At 62.4% G+C, this 19,492-nt stretch overlaps 1 protein-coding gene across 3 annotated transcripts; it reads right to left on the reverse strand.

Annotated features, from left to right (window-relative positions):
- Nucleotides 1-765: 765 nt before the first annotated feature.
- NDRG4 (NDRG family member 4) lies at nt 766-19,178 on the reverse strand. Of its 3 annotated transcripts, XM_086757874.1 has the most exons (17): nt 19,051-19,178; nt 15,842-15,933; nt 15,147-15,191; nt 8,830-8,935; nt 7,474-7,594; nt 7,152-7,214; nt 6,937-6,997; nt 6,566-6,652; nt 6,413-6,469; nt 6,072-6,175; nt 5,542-5,598; nt 5,393-5,444; nt 4,994-5,041; nt 4,717-4,752; nt 4,483-4,534; nt 3,763-3,801; nt 766-3,130 (listed from the first exon to the last, which is right to left on the reverse strand). In XM_086757874.1, the coding sequence occupies exons 1-17, from the start codon at nt 19,085-19,087 to the stop codon at nt 2,976-2,978; spliced, it is 1,212 nt and encodes a 403-aa protein (XP_086614000.1). In that variant the 5' UTR covers nt 19,088-19,178; the 3' UTR covers nt 766-2,975. The 3 variants fall into 3 exon arrangements, with proteins under 3 accessions (XP_086614000.1, XP_086613998.1, XP_086613999.1); XM_086757872.1 differs by lacking the exon at nt 3,763-3,801; XM_086757873.1 differs by lacking the exons at nt 3,763-3,801; nt 15,147-15,191; nt 15,842-15,933; nt 19,051-19,178 and adding an exon at nt 11,091-11,245.
- Nucleotides 19,179-19,492: the final 314 nt, after the last annotated feature.

A 19,492-nucleotide genomic window follows, 5' to 3' on the forward strand; every position in this document is an offset into this window, starting at 1 on the left:
AGAATCCTCCAGATCCAAATCTGTCAATTTTCAGGCTGCTTCACACAATCTTTCATAAAAAACAGACAGAGTTTCGTTATCTCCCTGCCTTATTTCATACAGCTCGGACAAGTATCTCCCCAAATAGAATTATGAGTCATCATCCCAGCCAGGGCCATGCAGCAGGAGTTCCCCTCCCTCAGCCCAGGGGATGCTGCAGTCCTGCCCCGGGACCACCCAGCCTTGTGCTGGGAGGAAGAAGAGGGAGGATGTGTCCTGTCCCACCTGAGCCCCCTCCCATTTCAGGCTGGGTAGCACTCAGCTGTTGCTGAGGGTGGCAGGAGGCTCAGGATGTCGTCCCCTGGATCCAGGCCCCTCTGCCAAGCACCCTCAGAGTGCCGGGAAGAGGATGAGGAGGCTGCATCTCCTGAGGACCCTGCTCATCCCCAGAGTTGTGCAGCCATTGGTCTTTCCTTCCCGCCTTGGATCCCACCTTGTTGGGCCACAACTGGCAGCTCTCCAGTCTCCATCCACTCCCAACACACAGGGCACTCCCTCTATGGCTGCCCTGAAGCCAAACCACCCACAGCTCCCCTCCACCTGTGCCCTGGGGTCCTGGGTTCTCCTCCCTGGGCACCCTCGTCCCCCTCTCCCAGCAGTGCAGCCCCCGGTGGGGTTGGTGGCCATGGTGTCCCCCCTCCTCATCCTCCCTGCCCGCCTGATCTCCACAGGCAGGCCCAGGATGGGCTTGGACCCGTCTCCCTGCAGCACATTGAAAAGAGCACAGCAGGTTCTTAACGTCTTTATTAGTTTGTTGGATTTTTTCCAACACAGTAAATCCTCTCTACAGCAACAGGTTAGTTAAATCCGGTTTACATATTGCCGTCTCGTGAGTGCTGCGGCCTTGATGCCGCTGTGCCAAAACCAGGTTGCACTCAGACAGGAAAACGCATTAAATTCTGCTGTGACCAGGGGAAAAAAAAAAAGGAAAACCAACAAAAATCAAAAGAACAAATCACCAGGGAAAACCAAACAGACCAACAAAACCAAGGTGAGGAACCAAAGGTGAGCACGGCCAGACCACCTCCAGGGGAACCACACGGCACTGCTTGGATGAGAATGCAAGGGGGAATGAACCCGAAAAGGTCAGGAACCGGACAAACCCTTATATATATTATATATAGGTATTTATATATATATCATCTGGAAGGACACGCTGAGAAAACGAGAGATCGCAGCGGTATCTACAGTAAAAAGGAGCTACGTAGCTTTCAGAGTCACACCGAGAAGGAAGCACACGGCAGAACAAACTGCGGGACAAATGGGGACACTGGTGTTTCGGGGTGGCCATTCAATATGGGAGTGGCTGGGCAGGGCACAAGTCTCAGGGCCACCCGCTGGGAGCCCCAGGACCTCTGTGCCCCTCACTGGGGACCGGGCATGGGATTTGGGGGGGTGAGTGCTTTTAGGGGGCTGGGTGGGACCTGCTCCCAGCGGGCTGGTTCTGCTCACCCAGATGGTGGCACCCAGTGGGTCTCCTACAGGTCCCTGCTTGGGTCCTCCATGGACCACCCACAAACACCTGAGCACCCATCGCTCTGGGTGCAGGAGGAGGTGGGCTCTGCTGCCCACGGGGTGGGCCAGGGACGGCAGCAGAGACTGGCTGGCCGACAGTGGGGTTACATGATGACACGGCTCTCCATGCCAAGTGTGAGAGGCTGGATCCACCCGGAGTGGGTGGCCAGATGGGGCCCTGTGGCTTGGGGGGAGCCAAGCCCTTGAGACGCCTCGCTCAGCGCAGAGGCGGGATGCTGTGGGTGAGGAACGTGGATTTGGGGGGCTGTGGCGGGTCTGGCCAGCTCTGTGGGCAAAGGAGCCTGAGGGCAAAGCCAGACACTGGGGTGCTCCCCACGTGCCATGGGTCACCCCACACTGCCAGCACCTCACAGTGATGCACCCTGCGGGGCAGAGGGTGCTGAGGGCTCCCCAGGATTGCAGGGTGGGAATGTCTCATCTTATTGCTAACGGGCCCACTGCAGTGACACACACAGGCTGTGGCGAAACTGGAGGGGAGACCTGCCAAGCAGCATCCCCAAACCCGGTGGCCTCTGCGCCCTGGTGACCTCAGCCCAAGAGCTGGGGATGGAACCGGTAGTGTGGAGGGGTTCAAGCAAGCCAGGACACACAGCCCCCCTTCCCACTCGGTGCATTTTTGGTGGCAGGTGGCAAATGTCCTTCCTGCAACAAGGGACCAAAGAAGGGCCACCATGAACGGGGGCACAGGGAGAGGCAGGGGGACCCCTATGCCACCTTCCTGCCCCGATGGCTGCCCTCAGGGCACATGACCAGGGTGAGAGGACAGTTTGGGGGGTGATTTCTCACAATGCTCAGCCAGCTCTGGGGTAGCAGGTCTTGGGTGTGCTGGGGGATCCTGTGCTGGCTCTCCCCAGGGAGGGCGGCAGGGAGAAATGGGAGGTGCATTCCCAGGAAAGGCCCAGTGACCTCCCAGTGAGCACTGCTCGCCATCCCTGCTTTCCGTCCAGTTTGGCCAACCGTCAGTTGACCTTGGGGGACCAACGTACCTCCTGTGTCCTCTCCATGTCCTGCTGTCCTTCCCGCAGCCTGCTGTCCTGCCCCATCCCACCATCCTGTAGCCATCTCCCCACCCTGCCCCTGCTTCCCCGTCCTGGCCCCGTCCCCCCTGCCACCCACCCTCCCAAGCCAGGGCCAAGTGGATGCCAGGAAGGGCGAGGACCGATGCAGAACCACGTGTGACTGCTGGACGAAGCCCGGAGTCGGAGCTGGGAGGCAGTGAAGCGAAGCCCCTCTCCTTCTCCGGTACCAGACGAAGGGATGAGGCCAACAGCAAAGAAGACAAATCAACCCCGAAGGAGCGAGGGCCCTGGTGGAGGACGTCCACGGGGCAGGTGGGTACTGGCGGGATGCTGACAGATGGGAGATGGCTCTGGAGGAGACATCGGTGGCAGGCGTGGGCCTCAGCACGATACCTCCATGGTGTGGTTGATCTGCCCCATGGCCTCGCTGCTCTCCGAGTGGGTGCAGGCACGCGGGCGGGCGCCGTCCACAGAGCTGGCGCTGGTGAGGGAGGCCGTGCGGGAGCGCGCCAGGCGGGTCATGCTGGCGGATGGCACTGCACGGGCACAGAGAGACGGTCAGGGGGCTCAGCTCCTCCGAAAGCCAGCAGGACCCCAGCCAAGGCTGCCTCACGCAAGCAAAGCCGCCAGTCCAGCTTCCCGATGCGAATGACCCCAGCACAAGCTTGCAGCATGCGGTGCTGTGACAACACGAGCAGCTCCAGGCCGGCAAGGGACAGTGGGACAGGGATGGGGCACCCCGGGGCAGGCTGCACACCAGGCACATCAACCACCGGGCATGAGGCAGCGGGAAGCCCCTGGCTGCCACGCTCCAGGTAAGGAGTGAGCCAGGATGGGAGCTCTCCTGGCTCCCCAGGGTGGGCAGGGAAGGTGACACCCTCCTCCAGCCAGGATGCTCAGCGGGCCCAGCTCGGAGGGAGGGCACAGCGGGCACACTGCCGAGACTGTGCCCACGTGGTGGGGGGACTTCTCCGAAAGCCATTGCTCAGCCACTGGCCCTGGCTCAGGATGCCGTCTCAGGCAAAGCAGAGCGAGGGAGAGGGCACCTGGCCGGGAAGGGCCAGCCCTGCACCCAGGCTGCTCCCAAAAGTGCCCAGGCAGCTGGAGGGCACAGGCCAGGTGGGCACCATGCAGCAGCGGGCACGGGCCGAGCAGTACCGGGCGGTACCTGTGCTTCCACTCAGCCTCCGATCCTTCAGGTGGGCGACTGGCGGGAGTGGAGCGGGAGAAGGGCAGGGAGGGCAGAAAGAGAGCGTCAGCCATGCTGGCCGCTCCACGGGGCCAGGAGCCCCCACCCAGCCCCGCGTGTGCCTGCACACGGACCTGCGCATGTGCACACAGATCTGCGCGCACAGACACACGTGTGCACACAGACCTACACGCAAAGACACACGAGTGCACACAGACCTGCAAATACACACACCTGTACACAGGGATGTTCGCATGCGTGCACACGCAAGTCTGCACACAGACACACACACGTGTGCTCATTGACCTGTGCACACACAGACACACACAGACTTGCGCACATGGACTCAGCACGCCTGTGTGCACGCAGACAGCCCCTGCTTGTGCAGGCCCACACACACATAAGTGTGCATGCATGCACAGAGACCCTGTTCACACACGTATGTACACACAGAGCCCTTGTATGCACGTCTGCGTGCACACAGAGCCTGTACACCCCACACCCCTCCGAACAGACTGATAGACATCTTGTACACCCGCACACACAACGCCACAGACACACACGCAGCCCTCCATCAGGACGGGCACGCAGGGGTGCCGGGCTCCTCTCCCACGGCAGGGTGGGCGCACACGCACACGGGCACACACGCATGTGCACACGCAGGCACGCGCCCGCCCCGTGCCCAGCCCTGGCACTCACTGTAGCCCATGCCTTGCAGGAAGTACTTGAAGGCTTCGGTCAGCTTGCCGGGCTGCGGGGAGAGAGCAGGCTGAGTCGAGGCAGTACCGAGATCCCCGCTCAGCCTGCAGCCGCCTCTGGCAGCCTCGGCACAAGACGCCTGTGCCCACCTCAGCCCATCCCCTGCCACCCTGCACCAGTGCACGTCTCAGGGCCCAGTATACCCAGTTAACCGGGGAAATTGTGGGGACTCACCTGTGTGACCTGGGGCAGCCCACCAGAGTCAGCCATCTGCAGAAAGAAGGTCCTGCTTAGTCTGGGAGGGTGCCTTTACTGCCCACCCTGTCCCCTGGCACCCGCTGGCAGGATGACACTGCTGGGGCAACCCTGCTCTCCCCACCTACCCCCAGCCCCACAGCCAGGACAGACCTGGAATGGGGAGATAGGGACATCCTGCAGCGCCAGGGCAGAGGGCAATGGGGCTCCTCATGGGCAGCAGGGACCCCCGGGCTGCCCCCTGCCACCCGCCTACCTTCAGGAAGGTGGTGTTGGTGGGGTCCAGCTTGGAGTTACACTCCACCTGTGGGTGAGAGGGACGATATTAGCACCCTGGGATGCAATGAGCCTGGCAGAAGTTGTCCGTGGGTACCACAACTGATCCATGGCACCCCAGCTGGCACAGCCCACCCCAGGCAGGTGGACACGGGGCACTAGGCAAGCCCTGAGCCCGCAGAACCACCACCCCTCGTCACGGGAGAGAGGGGACCTTCCTCCTGCCAGGCAACCAAGCACAGATGCACATGTACACGTGCCCACACAAGCACACTCTGGCACGTGGGAGCTCACACATGTCTGAGCGGGCAGCAAACACGAGCGTGCCCACAAGTGAGCAGTCTGTGTGCCACCCCCCAGGCCCTACCCCATCACTCACCACCCCCTCCTCCGCAGGTGCGTTGTCTCCAACCACCAGCATCACGGGGCAGCTGGAAGCAAGAGGAGGAAGGGGCACAGTCAAGGTTTAGCCTGGGTGGACTCCACTGCCCTGGGACGCCCCCCACGCCATGCCAGCAAGACTCTTACCGCAGCGTCTTGGCGTTGGGCACAGTCCCAGGCCGGTTGATGTCCAGGTCCCTGCGGCTGATGGAGGAGAAAGACAGCCAGTGTGAGCCCATGGGCAGGTGCTGCCACCAACACCGTAGCACAAGAGCTGGGGCACAGCTGGTTCCGGGAAGCAGCACCAGCCCTGCTGGCCCGGCACCCCGTGGATGGAGGACCCCACAGCCATCTTTGCCATGACTGAGAAGAGCTCATGGCACAAGATGCAGCACTCAGTGCAGCAGCAAGGCTCCCAACCCCCTGCATGCATGGGACGGCATCTCTGCCCCCTTCCCCAGGAAGGAGGACACCAGGCATATGCGCCCACAGCCATGGGCTCTGGGACATGGCAAGGCTCTGGCACGGGTGCCACCACTGCACCACTGTCTGCCTGCACCGGAGCGTGATAGCAGCGCGCAACGGGCGTCAGGGTTCCCGTGGTGCCCTCGGTGCCACCCACCAGCACTGCAGCCCTTCACCCTGGCACGGACGGTGGGGCCGCCCGGGGTGCTCACCTGTTGTACATGTTGAGGAAGAGCTGGAGGTTGAACTGGTTCACCACACTGCCGATCTGCTGCCGGTAACTCTGCACCAGCTCCGTGTTGTTCACCAGCTCCTCCTGTGCTGGCAAGGGGACAGAGATGAGGGCAGGTGGTGCCGGGTGCCACAGGGACACCCCGCTCCCCGGCCAGCGAGGCAGAGAGGGAGGATGGTAGGCAACGCAGGTGGGCATGGCGGTGCTGCAGGCAGCACACCCAGGTGGGACACGGGCACGAGTTTTAAATCCCAAGTGACCCGGCTGGGACGCTGGGTAGGGGGCCGGTGGCAGAGTGTTGGCAGGACGCACAGCCCTTACCTGGCTGAAGAGGTGGGACAGGACAGTGTCCGGCAGCGTGCTGGTGAGGCCAGAGAGCTGTGGAGGGAGCACAGGGAGTTACGGCCCCGCCGCCGCTGGCTCCTGCCCCACGGAGCCGTCAGGGCCAGGAGAGGGGGTCGGGGCCCTGCCCACCTTGGCAGCTGCCCAGTCAATCCAGCCTTTGCCATTGGGGTCGATGTTCATCAGCACCAGCCCTTCTACCAGGTCGGGAAAGATGAGCTGCAGCAAGCAAGAGAGGCAGTGCTCAGTGGGAAGGGGAGACGCGGCCAGGGCAGCCCCCCACCAGCAGCACTGCCCGCTGCACAGGCATCGCACAGGGTGGACATGGCCCTGTCCTGGCAGCGATAGGAGACTTGTGGCAGGACCACCTGGCCACGGCACTGATGTCCTGGCCCATCTGGAGCCTTTGCAGTGGGAGTGTCAGCTCCTGCCCTTCCCCACGCCCCGGGCTGACAGCAGGTACAGGGCAACTCAGGGCCAGCCCATCCCGGCCCCAGGCTCACCGCAAATTTGGCCAGCACATAGGCTCCTGCCCCAACACCGATCCCGATCACATACTTGAACCTGGAAAGCAGAGAGGTGCATATGGGGGGACGGTGGGCTCCAGCACAGGTTCCCTGGGGCACCCCTCACCCACAGCACAGGGCACAAGAAGATACGCAAGGTGCCAGCTTACAGCCACCCTCCTCCCGCAGCCATGAAGGAGAGGCTGACTCACCCGAAATGCTGCACCACGCTGGGTAGCATGGCAGCGAGCTGGTCCATGGATGGGTACTGGTACCTGCAGCAGACGGAGGCACAGGACAGCAGTTACGGGCCGTGCACAGAGCGGGAAGGTTGGGACAGGGCAGCTGGGCTGCCTGAGGTGGACAGAAAAGTGTCACCCCCCCGCAAACCATCCCACTACCCACCCTGCCACGGGCTTTGACACGGTTCAGAGAGACCCACCGGCAAGGCACGATTGCCCAGGTAGCAACAACCCCTTGGGCAGGGAGGTGACATCCCTATGGGCACGACGAGTCCCCAGAGCTGGCACCTACCCCTGAGGGAACTGTGAGGCTCCTGCCTGCTGGCCCGGCGCGTCCACGTGGCACACCACAAAGTGCTTCGTGATCTCCTGCATGTCCTCGTAGTTGAAGAAGGTGTTGAAGCAAAGCTTGTCTGTCAAAGGGCAGGTGGAGGTCAGAGACCACATGCCCCAGTGTGGGGGCCTGATGGGCCAGGGGAGCACAGAGAGAGGTTGCCTGCCCTCCCACTGCCCTTCAACCGGGAGGTGACATGCCACCAAAGCCCTCCCATCCCCTTCCCTCCAGGCTCCTCGTCCCCACAGGAGACCTCGCAGCCAGTGTTAGCAAGGGCTGCATCCCTACTGGTGCTGGGAGTCATGGAGATGGAGGGGCACAGCCAGGAAGACAAGGAGTTTGGGGTGAGCCTCATCTGCTTGGAGGTATGGGACTGGGGGATGTGAAGCCCAGAGCTGCAGGACCACCCGGTGGGCAGCAGGATTAGCAGCTCAGGGTATTACTGGCCTTATTCAGAATCCCCAGAAAGGGCTCAAACAAACATGGGATTTGAGAAATGGCTGCAAATCTCTCTGCTTGGAAACAGTCAAAGAAACAGCGCCAGCGCTGCTCTGGACATCACCAGGGCTCAGAGCAGTCCTGCCACATGGCATCGATGCTGGGACATCCCTCCCAAAATGTGGGGGCGAGGCAGGTTGTAAGGTCCATCACAAACAACATGATGCATCCCTGGACACAAGAGTGCAGCGGTGATGGTGAGGCAGCTCACGTAGCGTGCTGGTGACTCAGCCTCAGCCTCCAGCAGAGGAGGAGATGCTTCTCCCCGCTCACAGGGCACCGGCCATCCTGGCTCAGCTGGGGGGCACAGCACGGGACAGGGGTCTTGGGTGCAAGTCCAAGGCTGCAGGCTCACAGAGAGCCCAGCATCCCCACATCCAAGGCCCCGACTCGGGGTCCCTCCTTCCTCGCCCGTCGGGATCCCTCCTTCCCTGCTATTCCTCGTCTCCTTCAGCCCCCACTACGCCCTGCCGCCAGCTGGGTCCATGCTCTGAATACCAATGGGCCAGCGGTGGCGGGGACTGACCCGGCGTTCTCCGTGTCCAGTCCCTGCCTGGCATGGGCAGGCAGACAGCCAGCACCGAGGTGGTCAAGCTTTCCTGGCCGTGCCTGGCTCAGGCTTTGGGCTCAGCTGAGCATCCAGACCTTCCTGGTGCTTTCAGATGCGTGGAGAGACCCCATGCAGCCTGGAGACCCTCCATGGGAGGAGGCAAAGGAGCTGAGCCAGGGGCTTTGGCTGACATCCCGGCTCCCCGTGCAGCCCCAGGCTCGCTCCCGCCTGCCCCCGCGCCCCGCGGCCCAGGGAGCGGCACTCACGGTTGAGGCCCACATCGTGGTACGTCAGGATGGCTGGACGATTCCCCTTGGGTGAGCCCCGGATCACCACGTGCAGCAGCCCGTAGGGAGTCTCAATGTCGTGTTCCTGGGGGAAGAGGAGAGATGGGGTGACGTCTGCCTGCCCCAAAACCTCCTCTCCTGCCCCACTATCCCAGCCCTGACTGCTGCTTCCTCGGGCGGCTGGGTCCCATGGGAGCACAAGGGAAAAAGGAGCAGCCTTCCCGGGAAAACTGCCAGCTCTGGGCATTCTGGCGGTGGCAGAAAGCAGGACAAACCACACACCAACAATTCCAGTCTCCACGGGAAAGGGAACGGGAAGGGGAAGGGAAGACTTTGGATACAATAATAGGATTGAGGATTGGACAGGTCTATGATGGGATGGGATCACAGGATGGGATCAAGGGATAGAGGTTCGGGATGGGATGGGATGATCCAAGAGGGCTAGGGAGAGGAGGATCATGGGATGAGACAGGTGGACCACAGGATGGGACAAGAGAGCTTCAAGGACCTGAGACAGAGAGTTTTGGCAACAGGGTGGGGGATCACAGCATGGCCCAGTTGGCCTGGATTCACTATGCCTGGGACAAACAGCCAGAAGTCAGACCCCAGACACCACCCCAGGAAATGCTGCAGCCTGATCCCAAAATGACAGCTAAAGTACTGTTAAGATCCCTTGGTCTGAAATGGCTGTGGCCCCACACAGAGACTAGGACTGCCCCGTGCCTCAGTTTCCCTGGCTGGGAGGGCTCCAGCCTTCCTTTCACGGCCATTGCCCCCAGCCAGCAACGGAAACTGAGGCTGCGAGTGCAGGTGCTTGCCAAGGCATCGCCTGAGGACAAGGGACCGGGGTCCCCTCTAGATGCCCGTGCCCGCCGGCCAGCCCACCGGCAGTGTCCTCAAAGCTGGGATCTGGTGGGTGCAGGAGCATCACGTGCTGAGCAGGGCTGGGCAGGGGATGCTGGCAGGACGCCCAACTGGTGCGGTCCTCACTGCAGGTACCAGCAGCCCCATGGGTGGGCTGGCGGGAGGGGAGCGGGAATGGGGACACTTCCACGGGTTACACACCACCAAGGACTCTGAAGGACACGGGCCTCAGGTGGGAGGAACCACCCGAGGACAGGGTCTCCTCACTGCAGGGACTCCCTTCACCGAGATCTTCTGTCCCTGGGGGGACACAGAGCCAGAGGGCAGCTCAAGGGCTCTGTAGATACAACGCTCAGCTCTCCAAGGTCACCCCGACCCCAGTTCTCATCCGCAGCACTCCCTCCACTCCCCGGAGCTGTATCAGGCAGCAGGCAATGGGCAGAGACATTCCCCCGCAGCAACGGGTGGATGGGGAAACTGAGGCAGGGGAAGGGCCTGGCAAGGCAGGGGAACTGAGGCAGGGGAAGGTCACAGAGCAAGAGGCATCCATGTGGTGTAATCCCACAGCTCAGCCTGCAATCCCACCCCAAAATCACATGCCCAAGGTGGCGGCTCCTTCCCCAGCACTGCTACCCGCCCTCCGCACCCCCCCACCCCCACCCCGCCCCGCCGCAAGCCAGGCACATCCCTGCCCGTGGCGCAGCCTCTGCAGCAGCGCTGGGTACCACAGCCCTGCCCTTTGCCGCAGGGATGCTGGCTGGCGGGGAGAGGCTTGGGGACGCAGGCAGCAAGGAGGAGGGGGGGCCACCGACAACCCGTGGCCACAGCGAGGAGGGGCGCGGGGGTCGCAGCACCCATAGCCCAGCCCTACCCAGGCTACCCGCACTGCTCCCACCTCGCTCGCCCCCCGCTCCGCACCAGCCCGTTGCCGTCGGATGTTGCCATCACCGCAGAGGCCAGAAGCACCCGAGGAATCGCTTCAAAACAGCAAGGGACTCTCTCCCTCTGCAACTCCGGGGGCGGGGAAGGGGCAGCGTGCGCCCCCCCTCCATCAGCATCAGCCCAGCGCAGCCCGTAGCCGCTGCAGCCGCAGCTGCGCTCGCTCGCCCTCAACCTCGGCGCAGCATCTGCACTGGGCTCGGGGAGGACACGCTCAAGGACAACGCGTCCCCAAAACCTGCGGTGCGTCAGGGATGCGGCAGCGGGGCTGGGGGCTGCGAGGGCTCCCCAGCAGCTGGTCCCCCCCGCACCAACGCTGGTCTGGCCCACGCCAAGCCCAGCTGGGTGCCAAGGTCCAGCCTGGGCGAGCAGTGGAGGTACTGGGGCAAAACTCCCCAGGAAGGGAGGGCGGCGAGCACGGGAACGGCGGTACCTACCCCATCCCAGCACTCGGGCATGGTGAGCAGCCGGGTGGACGAGGACACGCGGGCAGGGTGGGCCGAGCACGGGGTCCCGGCGTGGGGCGCGGCGAGACAGTGGGCCGGGGCGAAGCAGAGCTCTGCGCTGGCTCAGCCCCTCGCCTCGATTTTATACAGCGGAGCCCCAGCCCTGCGCTAAGCCCTCCCTCTCCCTTCCCCCTCGACGCAAGGCGCAGCTCGGGCAGGTTTGGCCTCCATTGCGGGCAAGCGCTGAGATGGAGCCAGCACTCAGCCATTGGCTGCCGCCGGAATTATTCATGCTCCAATTGGCCCCAAATACCCTTGTTTATGAAGAAAAAACGCCTGGCACTGTGCGGCACCTGCTCCATCTTCCCTCCTTCGGCAAACCGAGAGACGCAGGGGTGCCTGGACAGAGTTGCACCCACAGCCCTTGGAAGACACGCAGCATCCTCACGGCAGAGCCCAGCATCGCTCAGCCGAAGCCATCCCGCACACGCAGGCAGCTGCAGCCCCACGCAAACATGCAGAATCATGCTTGAGCCTGCAGCCGCCCAGACCGAGGCCCCGCAGCAGCACACACGCACCGGGAAGCGCGCACACACCCGTGAACAGACATGGGTACATGCTAAACACACAGAAGGATACAGCAGGTGCACATACATGTGCAGGAACATGTACCAACACAGACACGCGGGGGCCAGGCAAAACCGCATCCCCCCACATGTCTGCGCATGCAAACTTTGGAAAAATAAATACAATGACCCAGGCTGAAGCATATGCACCTCGTAAAGTGCTTGCGCATACCCCACGGCGGTGGCCCCTGTGTGTCTGCATTGGTACGTGTTCCTGCACACGTATGTGCATGGTCACATGCATACAAGGAGCATGCCTGCTGCATTCTTCTCCCATGTGCTTAGCGTGTACACCACGGCCATCACTCGTGTCTATGGATGCACAACAACCTGCACACATGCAGAACCTTGTGCACAGAGGGGCACACACGTGTACACACATGAAGACTGCCCAGATACCTGTGTTACCTTACCCAGCAGCACGGTCACCCCGCCCGCTGCGGGGTGCTGCCACACAGGGGTTATGCAGGATTTAGCCCCAACCCGAACATCACCGGTGGCAGGTAAATAAAGCAGGAAGAGAGACAAACCCGCAGCGCCGAGGGATGGGATTCTGTCCCCGGGCCAAGGTGTGCTGTGTGTGCACGCACACATGTGTGTATTCCCGTGTGCACACATGCGCAGGCAGACGGTTTCTGCCCGGATTTCAACACGGCTTCACGAGAGGGCGAGTCCATCTGCCTGCAGTTCGCACCCACAGACGCTCTTGTGTTGCCATGGTCCCAAACCTGCCCCCCAGCACACTCTGGGTACCACCCCTCTGCCTGCCCTGCCCAGCCCCACACCACTGCACCACTCACCACAACCGGCACCCACACCACGCCAGCACGAAGCTGGGCAATCATGGATGGAGAAAGAGTCCCACTGTCCCTCAAACGTCTGCCCCAAGGGGCTGGAGACCCACATGCCAGTGCCTGACCAGGGCAGCATCCAGCAGGGACCCTCCGCCTCCCTGCCCACCCCAGGGATGTTCCGTGCCAGTTGTGCCCTGCCATGGCCTCTGCACCATCCCCACCCGGCAGCTCGCTGCAGCTTGCATCCACCATGCCCCAGCACGCGCCACAGCCACGGTGCCATCACCATCAGCTGCCATCACCAGCAGATGCATGGGCTTCTCCACATGGCAAAGCCTCATGTCCTCAGCTTCACCCAGCAAGCTTGTTCCTGTGGAGTCTCTGATGTCTAATAACAGGGCTGAGCCACTTTTTCCTGGGGAGATCTTTCTCTTTCCTGAGCTACTTTTTCCTTTCCATGACCTGGACAAACAATCACCCAGAGCTGGTGGGAAGCCACTGAAAGCAGTTTCCTGCAAACAAGTCAGGCCTGGGCAGCCAGGGGGTCTGGATGTGAGCGAAAGGACAGACAGGCAGCCGGACAGCATCCACCTTGCCTCCACCAAAGCAGCTTTCCTCTGCACTGTTTTGTCCTGCAGCAAGCTCGGACCCAAGCCTGGAGAGATCCACCTCTGCTAATAAAGGACCGCGGGTGAGGGGGAAGCCCAGCTCCCAGGGGGTTCCTGGCACTGGGGCAAAGCCATTTGCGGGTTCAGGTGCCATTTTTGCTTTCCTCAGCCCTGCTGTCTGGGGAGCCAAAGAGCACAAGCAACCACAGCCTCAGAGACAAAGCAGGAGATGCAGAGGGGCATCAGCAGGTGAAAAAAGACAGAAAGTGGCAAAACAGAGGAGATAAGGGGTGGAAAAGCCGAGGCAGCAGCACTGGGGGGTCCCCACTCCCCTCCGCTGCCCCGGCCAGGCCAGAGCATCTTGGCTAGGGAGCAGCGACTGGCTCTGGGGAGGAGCAGAGAGACAATGAAGAGCTAAGCTGGGGGCCGGATTGCATTACCCCAGGGAGATGAGCCTAGAAAATGGGGTAAGATTTCCCCAGGGAAGGGCATGCTGACCCCAGCCTTTGCAGGGAACCAACCTGCGAAGTGCCAGGGTGGGGGAAAGGAGAGGGCTGCTCCAGCACAGCCTGGGAGGTCCATCCCATCCCCACCCCAAGGCTCTTGGAGGGGAACCAAGAGAGTGCAGGGCCTGGCTGGCTTGGGGAAAGACGCCTTGATCTTTGCCCCATTCATTTTTTTAGGTATTGAGGGCATGCAGGCGCATCGCTGCGGCATTTGCCATCCGGACCCACCCCGCCTGGGCACCAACGGGACACAGTTCAGCATCACCATGGGCCAATCCCTGAAATATTGACATGTAAAGAGTGTCCTGGGAAAGCCATTGCCCTTTAGCATCCCCTGCGTGCCAACCAAGCCCTGCCCCAGTGCAGCCCAGCGAGAGCCATACTGGTGCCCGTGGAGCCGCCAGGAGCTCTGGGCAGCCTGGCACTGCCACCTCCCTCTCCCTCTTTGCCCCCCTCTCCCTCCTCACCCTCACTTTGGTGGCACCAGGAGGTTTGGATTCCCTTCTCACGGTCCACAGGGACCATGAGCAAGCAGAGAAAGGAGCAGCCCAGCCCCGCACACCCTGCTGCTCCCGGCCCCAGCATCTTGCCAACTTTGGAGCTGCTGGGAAGGGCAGTATTTCTTCTCCACCACTGCCATTTTTGAGTAATTTTGTGGCCTCCAAGAGGGCCACCAGAAGTCTCCAACTGCATGAACCACAGCAGCCACTGCCTGGCATCCTGACAAAAGTCCTTGCTCCCCACCCAGCTGAACCCTGCCATTCACATGGGTGATGGAAATCAAGCCCACCAGCCCCAAAAGCCTGGGCACCGCTCTGGGTCTGCCAAAATGGGGACGTGGGCTCCCCTGCCCCTCTCCCAGGATGAAGGAAATCCATATCCCAGCATCCTCCCTCCCCATCTACCGGCACCCCAGTCTCTGTGGGGGGTGCCTGGTGCAGGATGAGCTTGGGCAGAGGCCTGAGAGTGATGAAGACCAACACAGGAGGAAGGCACGAGCCGAGCCCCAGCGAGCCCCAAGGCCACAGCGCTGAGGTAGAAGGTGGGCAGGTGCCAGCCAGGGGAGCAGAGGGCCCTGCTCTCCCAGAGAGGTGGGTGGTACGGAGGAAACTGCCCCAGCCCTCCGAAAAAGAAAGAGGCTTTCAGACATCCTTATGTAAGCAGGGAACCGGCATCGCCCAGGAAACCATCGCCATGGCAATGGCAGAGGGGCTGGAAAAGCAGCTCGGCTCTCCTGAGAAGAAATTGCCTGTTTTAAAGAGGTTTTGTCCCCGGCCACTCGGACAAGTGCCCACCAGCCACATCCGAGCGCCAGCACAGAGCATCCCTGGCAGCGCCCCCATCCCCCCCTCCTGGGGACCGCCGTGGATGGACGTGCAGCCCCTTGCCCAGACACCGACACTGCGTCCCCGTGGAAGTGGGACCACCAGGTCCCACTTGGAAGCGGCACACACGTGGAAGTGGCACCACGCGGGACCGAGGGGTGGGGGGCACCCCCCGTAGCCAGTCCTACCTTCCAGTCTGTGTCCACAGTGGAGAGGAAGACATCCGAGTTCTCCTGGGGAGAGAAGGAGCCGTTAGAGACAGAGACACAGAGCCATGCCCCACTACCCCTCGCTCCTGCAGCGCCCTGCTCCCACCCAGCTCACCAGCACCCACTCCCCAGGGCAGCACTCACTGCTGGGGACACGATGCCCACACGCATCTTACACGCACATCTACAATACCTTCACACATGTGCACGCACTACCCACACATGTGCACGCACACACACACACACGTGTGTATTCACATGTACTTGCAACATCTGCACACACATTCATCATCACGTCAAACCAGGACCCATGCTCACCCATGCGTGTGCATCGATACCCGCACATGTCTGCACACACACACACACACAGAATACTAACACACATGCACACACATGTACCCAGCATGCACACACATGTACCCAGCACACACACACCCCCCGAATACCAAAACATATGTGCACACACATGTACCCAGCACACATACTGAATACCAACACACAGGTGCACACACATGTACCCAGCACATGTCTGCACACACACTCCAAATACCAACACACACGTGCACACGAGTGTACCTAATACCGGCACACAGACCTCCCCCCACCAAGCTCCCACATAAGCACCCGCGCCCTGGCACCCCACACGCCAGAGCCAGCGCCGTCACCGGACTCACCAGCTCGGCATCCTGGCCCCGCAGCAGCGGCTTCTCCTCGGTGAAGCGCAGCTCGTGCAGCCCCGCCATGGTCATCTCCTGCAGCAGCAGCCCTGTCCGGGGCAAGGGGGACGTCAGCATCCATGGGGACTTGCCTCTGTCCACTTTGCCCCAGCCTCTCCGAGCCTCCCGAATCTCCCTGCCCGTGGGGATGGGACCCAAATCAGCTTCACTCCACCCGTCAACCACGGGGACTCGGTGCTTCGGCTTGACCAGAGGCCGCAGTGAGCCCCTGCGCTGGGAGCTGGAAGCGGGCACGTGGCAGTGCCTGGAGCTTGGCTCCCAGCACCCACCTCCCACCCAGCTCCAGTTCTCCCAGTTAAGGATAGACCTGTCTCCAGGGCATGGTCTTAAGCAAACTGGGAAACCAACCTGGTCTGTCCATGCTGGTCACCCCTGTAAGCGCTCCACCCAGGGCAAAAACATCCCAATTCTCACCCCAGCTCCCAGCATTGGTCGGAGAGAAAAAAATCCAGCGTTTTGGCTGGGCTTAGGGTGCAGACAGACATGGGTGGGACAGAACAAGGGGTGATGTTCCTCAGCCATGCTGGGAGGCAGAGGGGTGCTCCAAACAGTAGGGGAGCAGGGAGACAGCCTGAAGTTTGTATTGTAATGATGGGAAAAAAACAAATGTGAAGGCTTTACTCCCAAACTCTTCTCCTTGCCAGCGAAGCCGCTCAGCAGAGGGGTGAGACTGGATGCTGCTGGCCGGGGCACTGGGACGTCACAGCCCCAAACACCTGCATCTCCAAAACCACCCCCAGGCACAAGCCTCCAGACGAGTTGTTTCTGCTCCGAATGGGCCAGCACTGGTCCCACGCTTCCTCCATGGCTGCCCACCCTTTGCACGCACCACTCCCCGGGGACACCAGGGCCGCGCCAGCACCGCAGCAGACACAGACCCTGCTCCATCTGCAGCCTCGGCCAAGCCTGCTTCATGCTTTGTCCACCTTCAAAGCTAGGTCAGCCCGGGCTGGTGATGTGGAAAAGCCATGCCACCAGCATTGCAAGGCCAGCAGGAATTTGGGAGCTGGTCATAAACCCTGCTCCAAAGCCAGCTTTTGCTTATCCAGTCAGGTTTTCCATTCAAAACCCAGGCAGGCTGTGCCACCTGGCTGCTTTCTGCAGACACCGCACTTTGCTTTGCTCCTTGGGAGCAACAAACCAGAACCAGTTGGATGGAGAAACACCACTGCCAAGTCTCCCAGTGGTCCCAGGGCGCCCAGCACCAGGGGTCTCTGCGTCACCCCCTGCACGGAGCGTCCCACTGTGCCGGCGGCCGTGCAAAACCCCAATGGAGAGAAGTGCTGACAGCCCCACAGAGAGGCACACGTCTGGGGCACGCTGCTCCAGGCTGGGCTGCTGCTGGGGAAACGGCTTTGCGCACGGGGACAGCCCTCGTCCGCACAACGCAGCCCACTGAGCCACCGACCGAGCAACCCGCCGTCCCATGGGGCACGATCCCAGGGTGAAAAAAAATTAGGAGGAAAATCAGCCTCACCGGTAGCTGGGTCTGGAAGAGAGCAGGAGCGTCCCACGCTGAGCACACCAACCCACCGTGTGCCCGCAGCCCCAGGGCGGCTGGGAACAGCACTTAGCGTATGGTGAATGCCTTTATTAATTATAGCCTCCAGCTAATATGGGAGGGAGGGTGGCCGAGCAGCGAGGAAAGGCCCTGTGACCTTGCTCGCCTGGTGGGGTGAAAGCTGGCTCACGAGGGACGCGGCAGAGCCCTGCGCCAACCAGCGTCCCCAGTGCAGGACGGACGGTCACCTAAAGCGGTGCCGAGGGCAGGAACAGAGCAGGGGGGGATCGGTATGTCGAGGAGTCCCGGATCGCAGCCATGCTGCTGGCTTCCCGTGGGCGCTTTGCTTCCCATGCCACCCCACAGGTACCCCCGTCCCCACTGCTGCCAGCGCAGTGGACAGTGTCACCCAGCCTGGCTGGGTCACGGTCACTGCAGAGGAGGCCATGGCTCCGGGTCTCCTAGCCAAAACAACCTGGCTCCGATCGCACACCAGGGCAACATGACTGGCAACAAGATCTTTTCCCACCAGCTCGCCCCAGTGCTCCCCAACAGTGCTCATCCTCAGGGTGCCGCCCCAAACGCACCCATCTCTGCTCCCACTCTGCCTTCCCAGTGCGGTGCCACCATTTCCTGGGCACAACTGCGACACGCCCCCTCCCTAAAATCCCGAATTGGGCCCAAACCCAGCTCAATATCAGTGCTCCGTTTGGGACCAGCACTCTGCCTCACCGGGGCCTTGGCGCTGCGTTCACAGGCGGGGACGGAAACAGCTGGGTGGGCTTCCCTTCCCCAGGGATCCGCAGCCCGAGGTTGGCTTATTGGAGGAGAACCAGCCCGTGGCGAGGAAATGCACTGTTATTATCATCATCGTGACTATTATCACCGTCCTGACGAGGCCGTGGGAAGGGTTTAACGCGGCGCAGCGTGTCTGGTCGGAAGGCAGGGGTCCCTCGGACGATGCACCGGCCTCACAGGAGTCTCCCCAGTGACCACCTGCCGTGGCCGTGGCACCCGTGGGACGTCGGCACCAAGGGGACCTCCGGGCGAGGCGGGGAGAGGGAGGAAGGGAATTGTAGCCGGGTCCGAGAGACCGAAGCGTGCACACAGCATCGCCCACCCGTGCAGGACCCCTGAGGGGCGCAGGGAAACCCCAGTGCGGCACAGCCTGGGCCACCTCCCACCCCGCCGGTGTGGGGCAAATACCCGCAGCTCGCTCTGCCCCCCGGGAAGGGGGCACAGGCCTGCACTCCAGCAACCCCCACCAACCAGCCTGGCACTGCCGTCCCACCGGGGAGCGCCGGGGCAGCCAGGCCGCAGCGCCGAGACCCACCAGGACGGGGTGGGGGTGCGGTGCCGCGGGCGCAGGGACTGAGCACCCCGGGCTGGGGGGCAGCTGCTGCCAAAAGCAGCCCCCTCCCTAGCCCCAGCCTCGGGGCGCGCAGGCTACGAGGACCCTCCCCGGGGAGGGGGGCGAAGGAGCAGGCGGTGCGGGAATGCCCCCGCACCTCCCTAGGCTGCCTGCTTGGCAGACACCCGTGCCAGGAGGCTGCCGATCCCGTCCCGGGGCTTCTTCCCCCTACCGCCCCCGACCCCCTCACCCCAGCGCCCGGCTCCTCCCAGCCTCGCCCCCACCACCCCGTACCTGTCAGCAGCTCGATCTTGTGCCGGAGAACCTTCATGGCGGGGCGGCGGGGCCCGGGGCGGGGCGGCGGGCGGGGGCGGTGGCGGGGAGCGAGCGGAGCCGGTACCGGTAGCGGTACCGGTAAGAGGGGCGCGGGGCGGCGCAGGGGCGAGGCTGGGCACGGCCCCCGCCCGACCGGATCCTCCCCTCTCGCCGGAGCCCGAGGGGAGGGGATGGGGACGGGGATGGCACCGGAGGGGGAGCCAGGAGGACAATGGGCTGGGGGAGGAGGGGAGATGGAGTCCTGCGGGGGCGTTACAGGGGAGATAGGGGGGATACAGGGGAGATGGAGCCCTTGGGAGGGGTTACAGGGGAGATGGGGGGTTCATACGGGAGACGGAGCGCTGTGGGGGAGTGGCACACATCATTCTGTAGGGAACCATGGAGGTCCCAGAGCTGGACC

Source organism: Chlamydotis macqueenii, chromosome 13 (genome assembly GCF_036417535.1).
Source record: "Chlamydotis macqueenii isolate bChlMac1 chromosome 13, bChlMac1.mat, whole genome shotgun sequence".
Lineage (NCBI taxonomy): Eukaryota > Metazoa > Chordata > Aves > Otidiformes > Otididae > Chlamydotis > Chlamydotis macqueenii.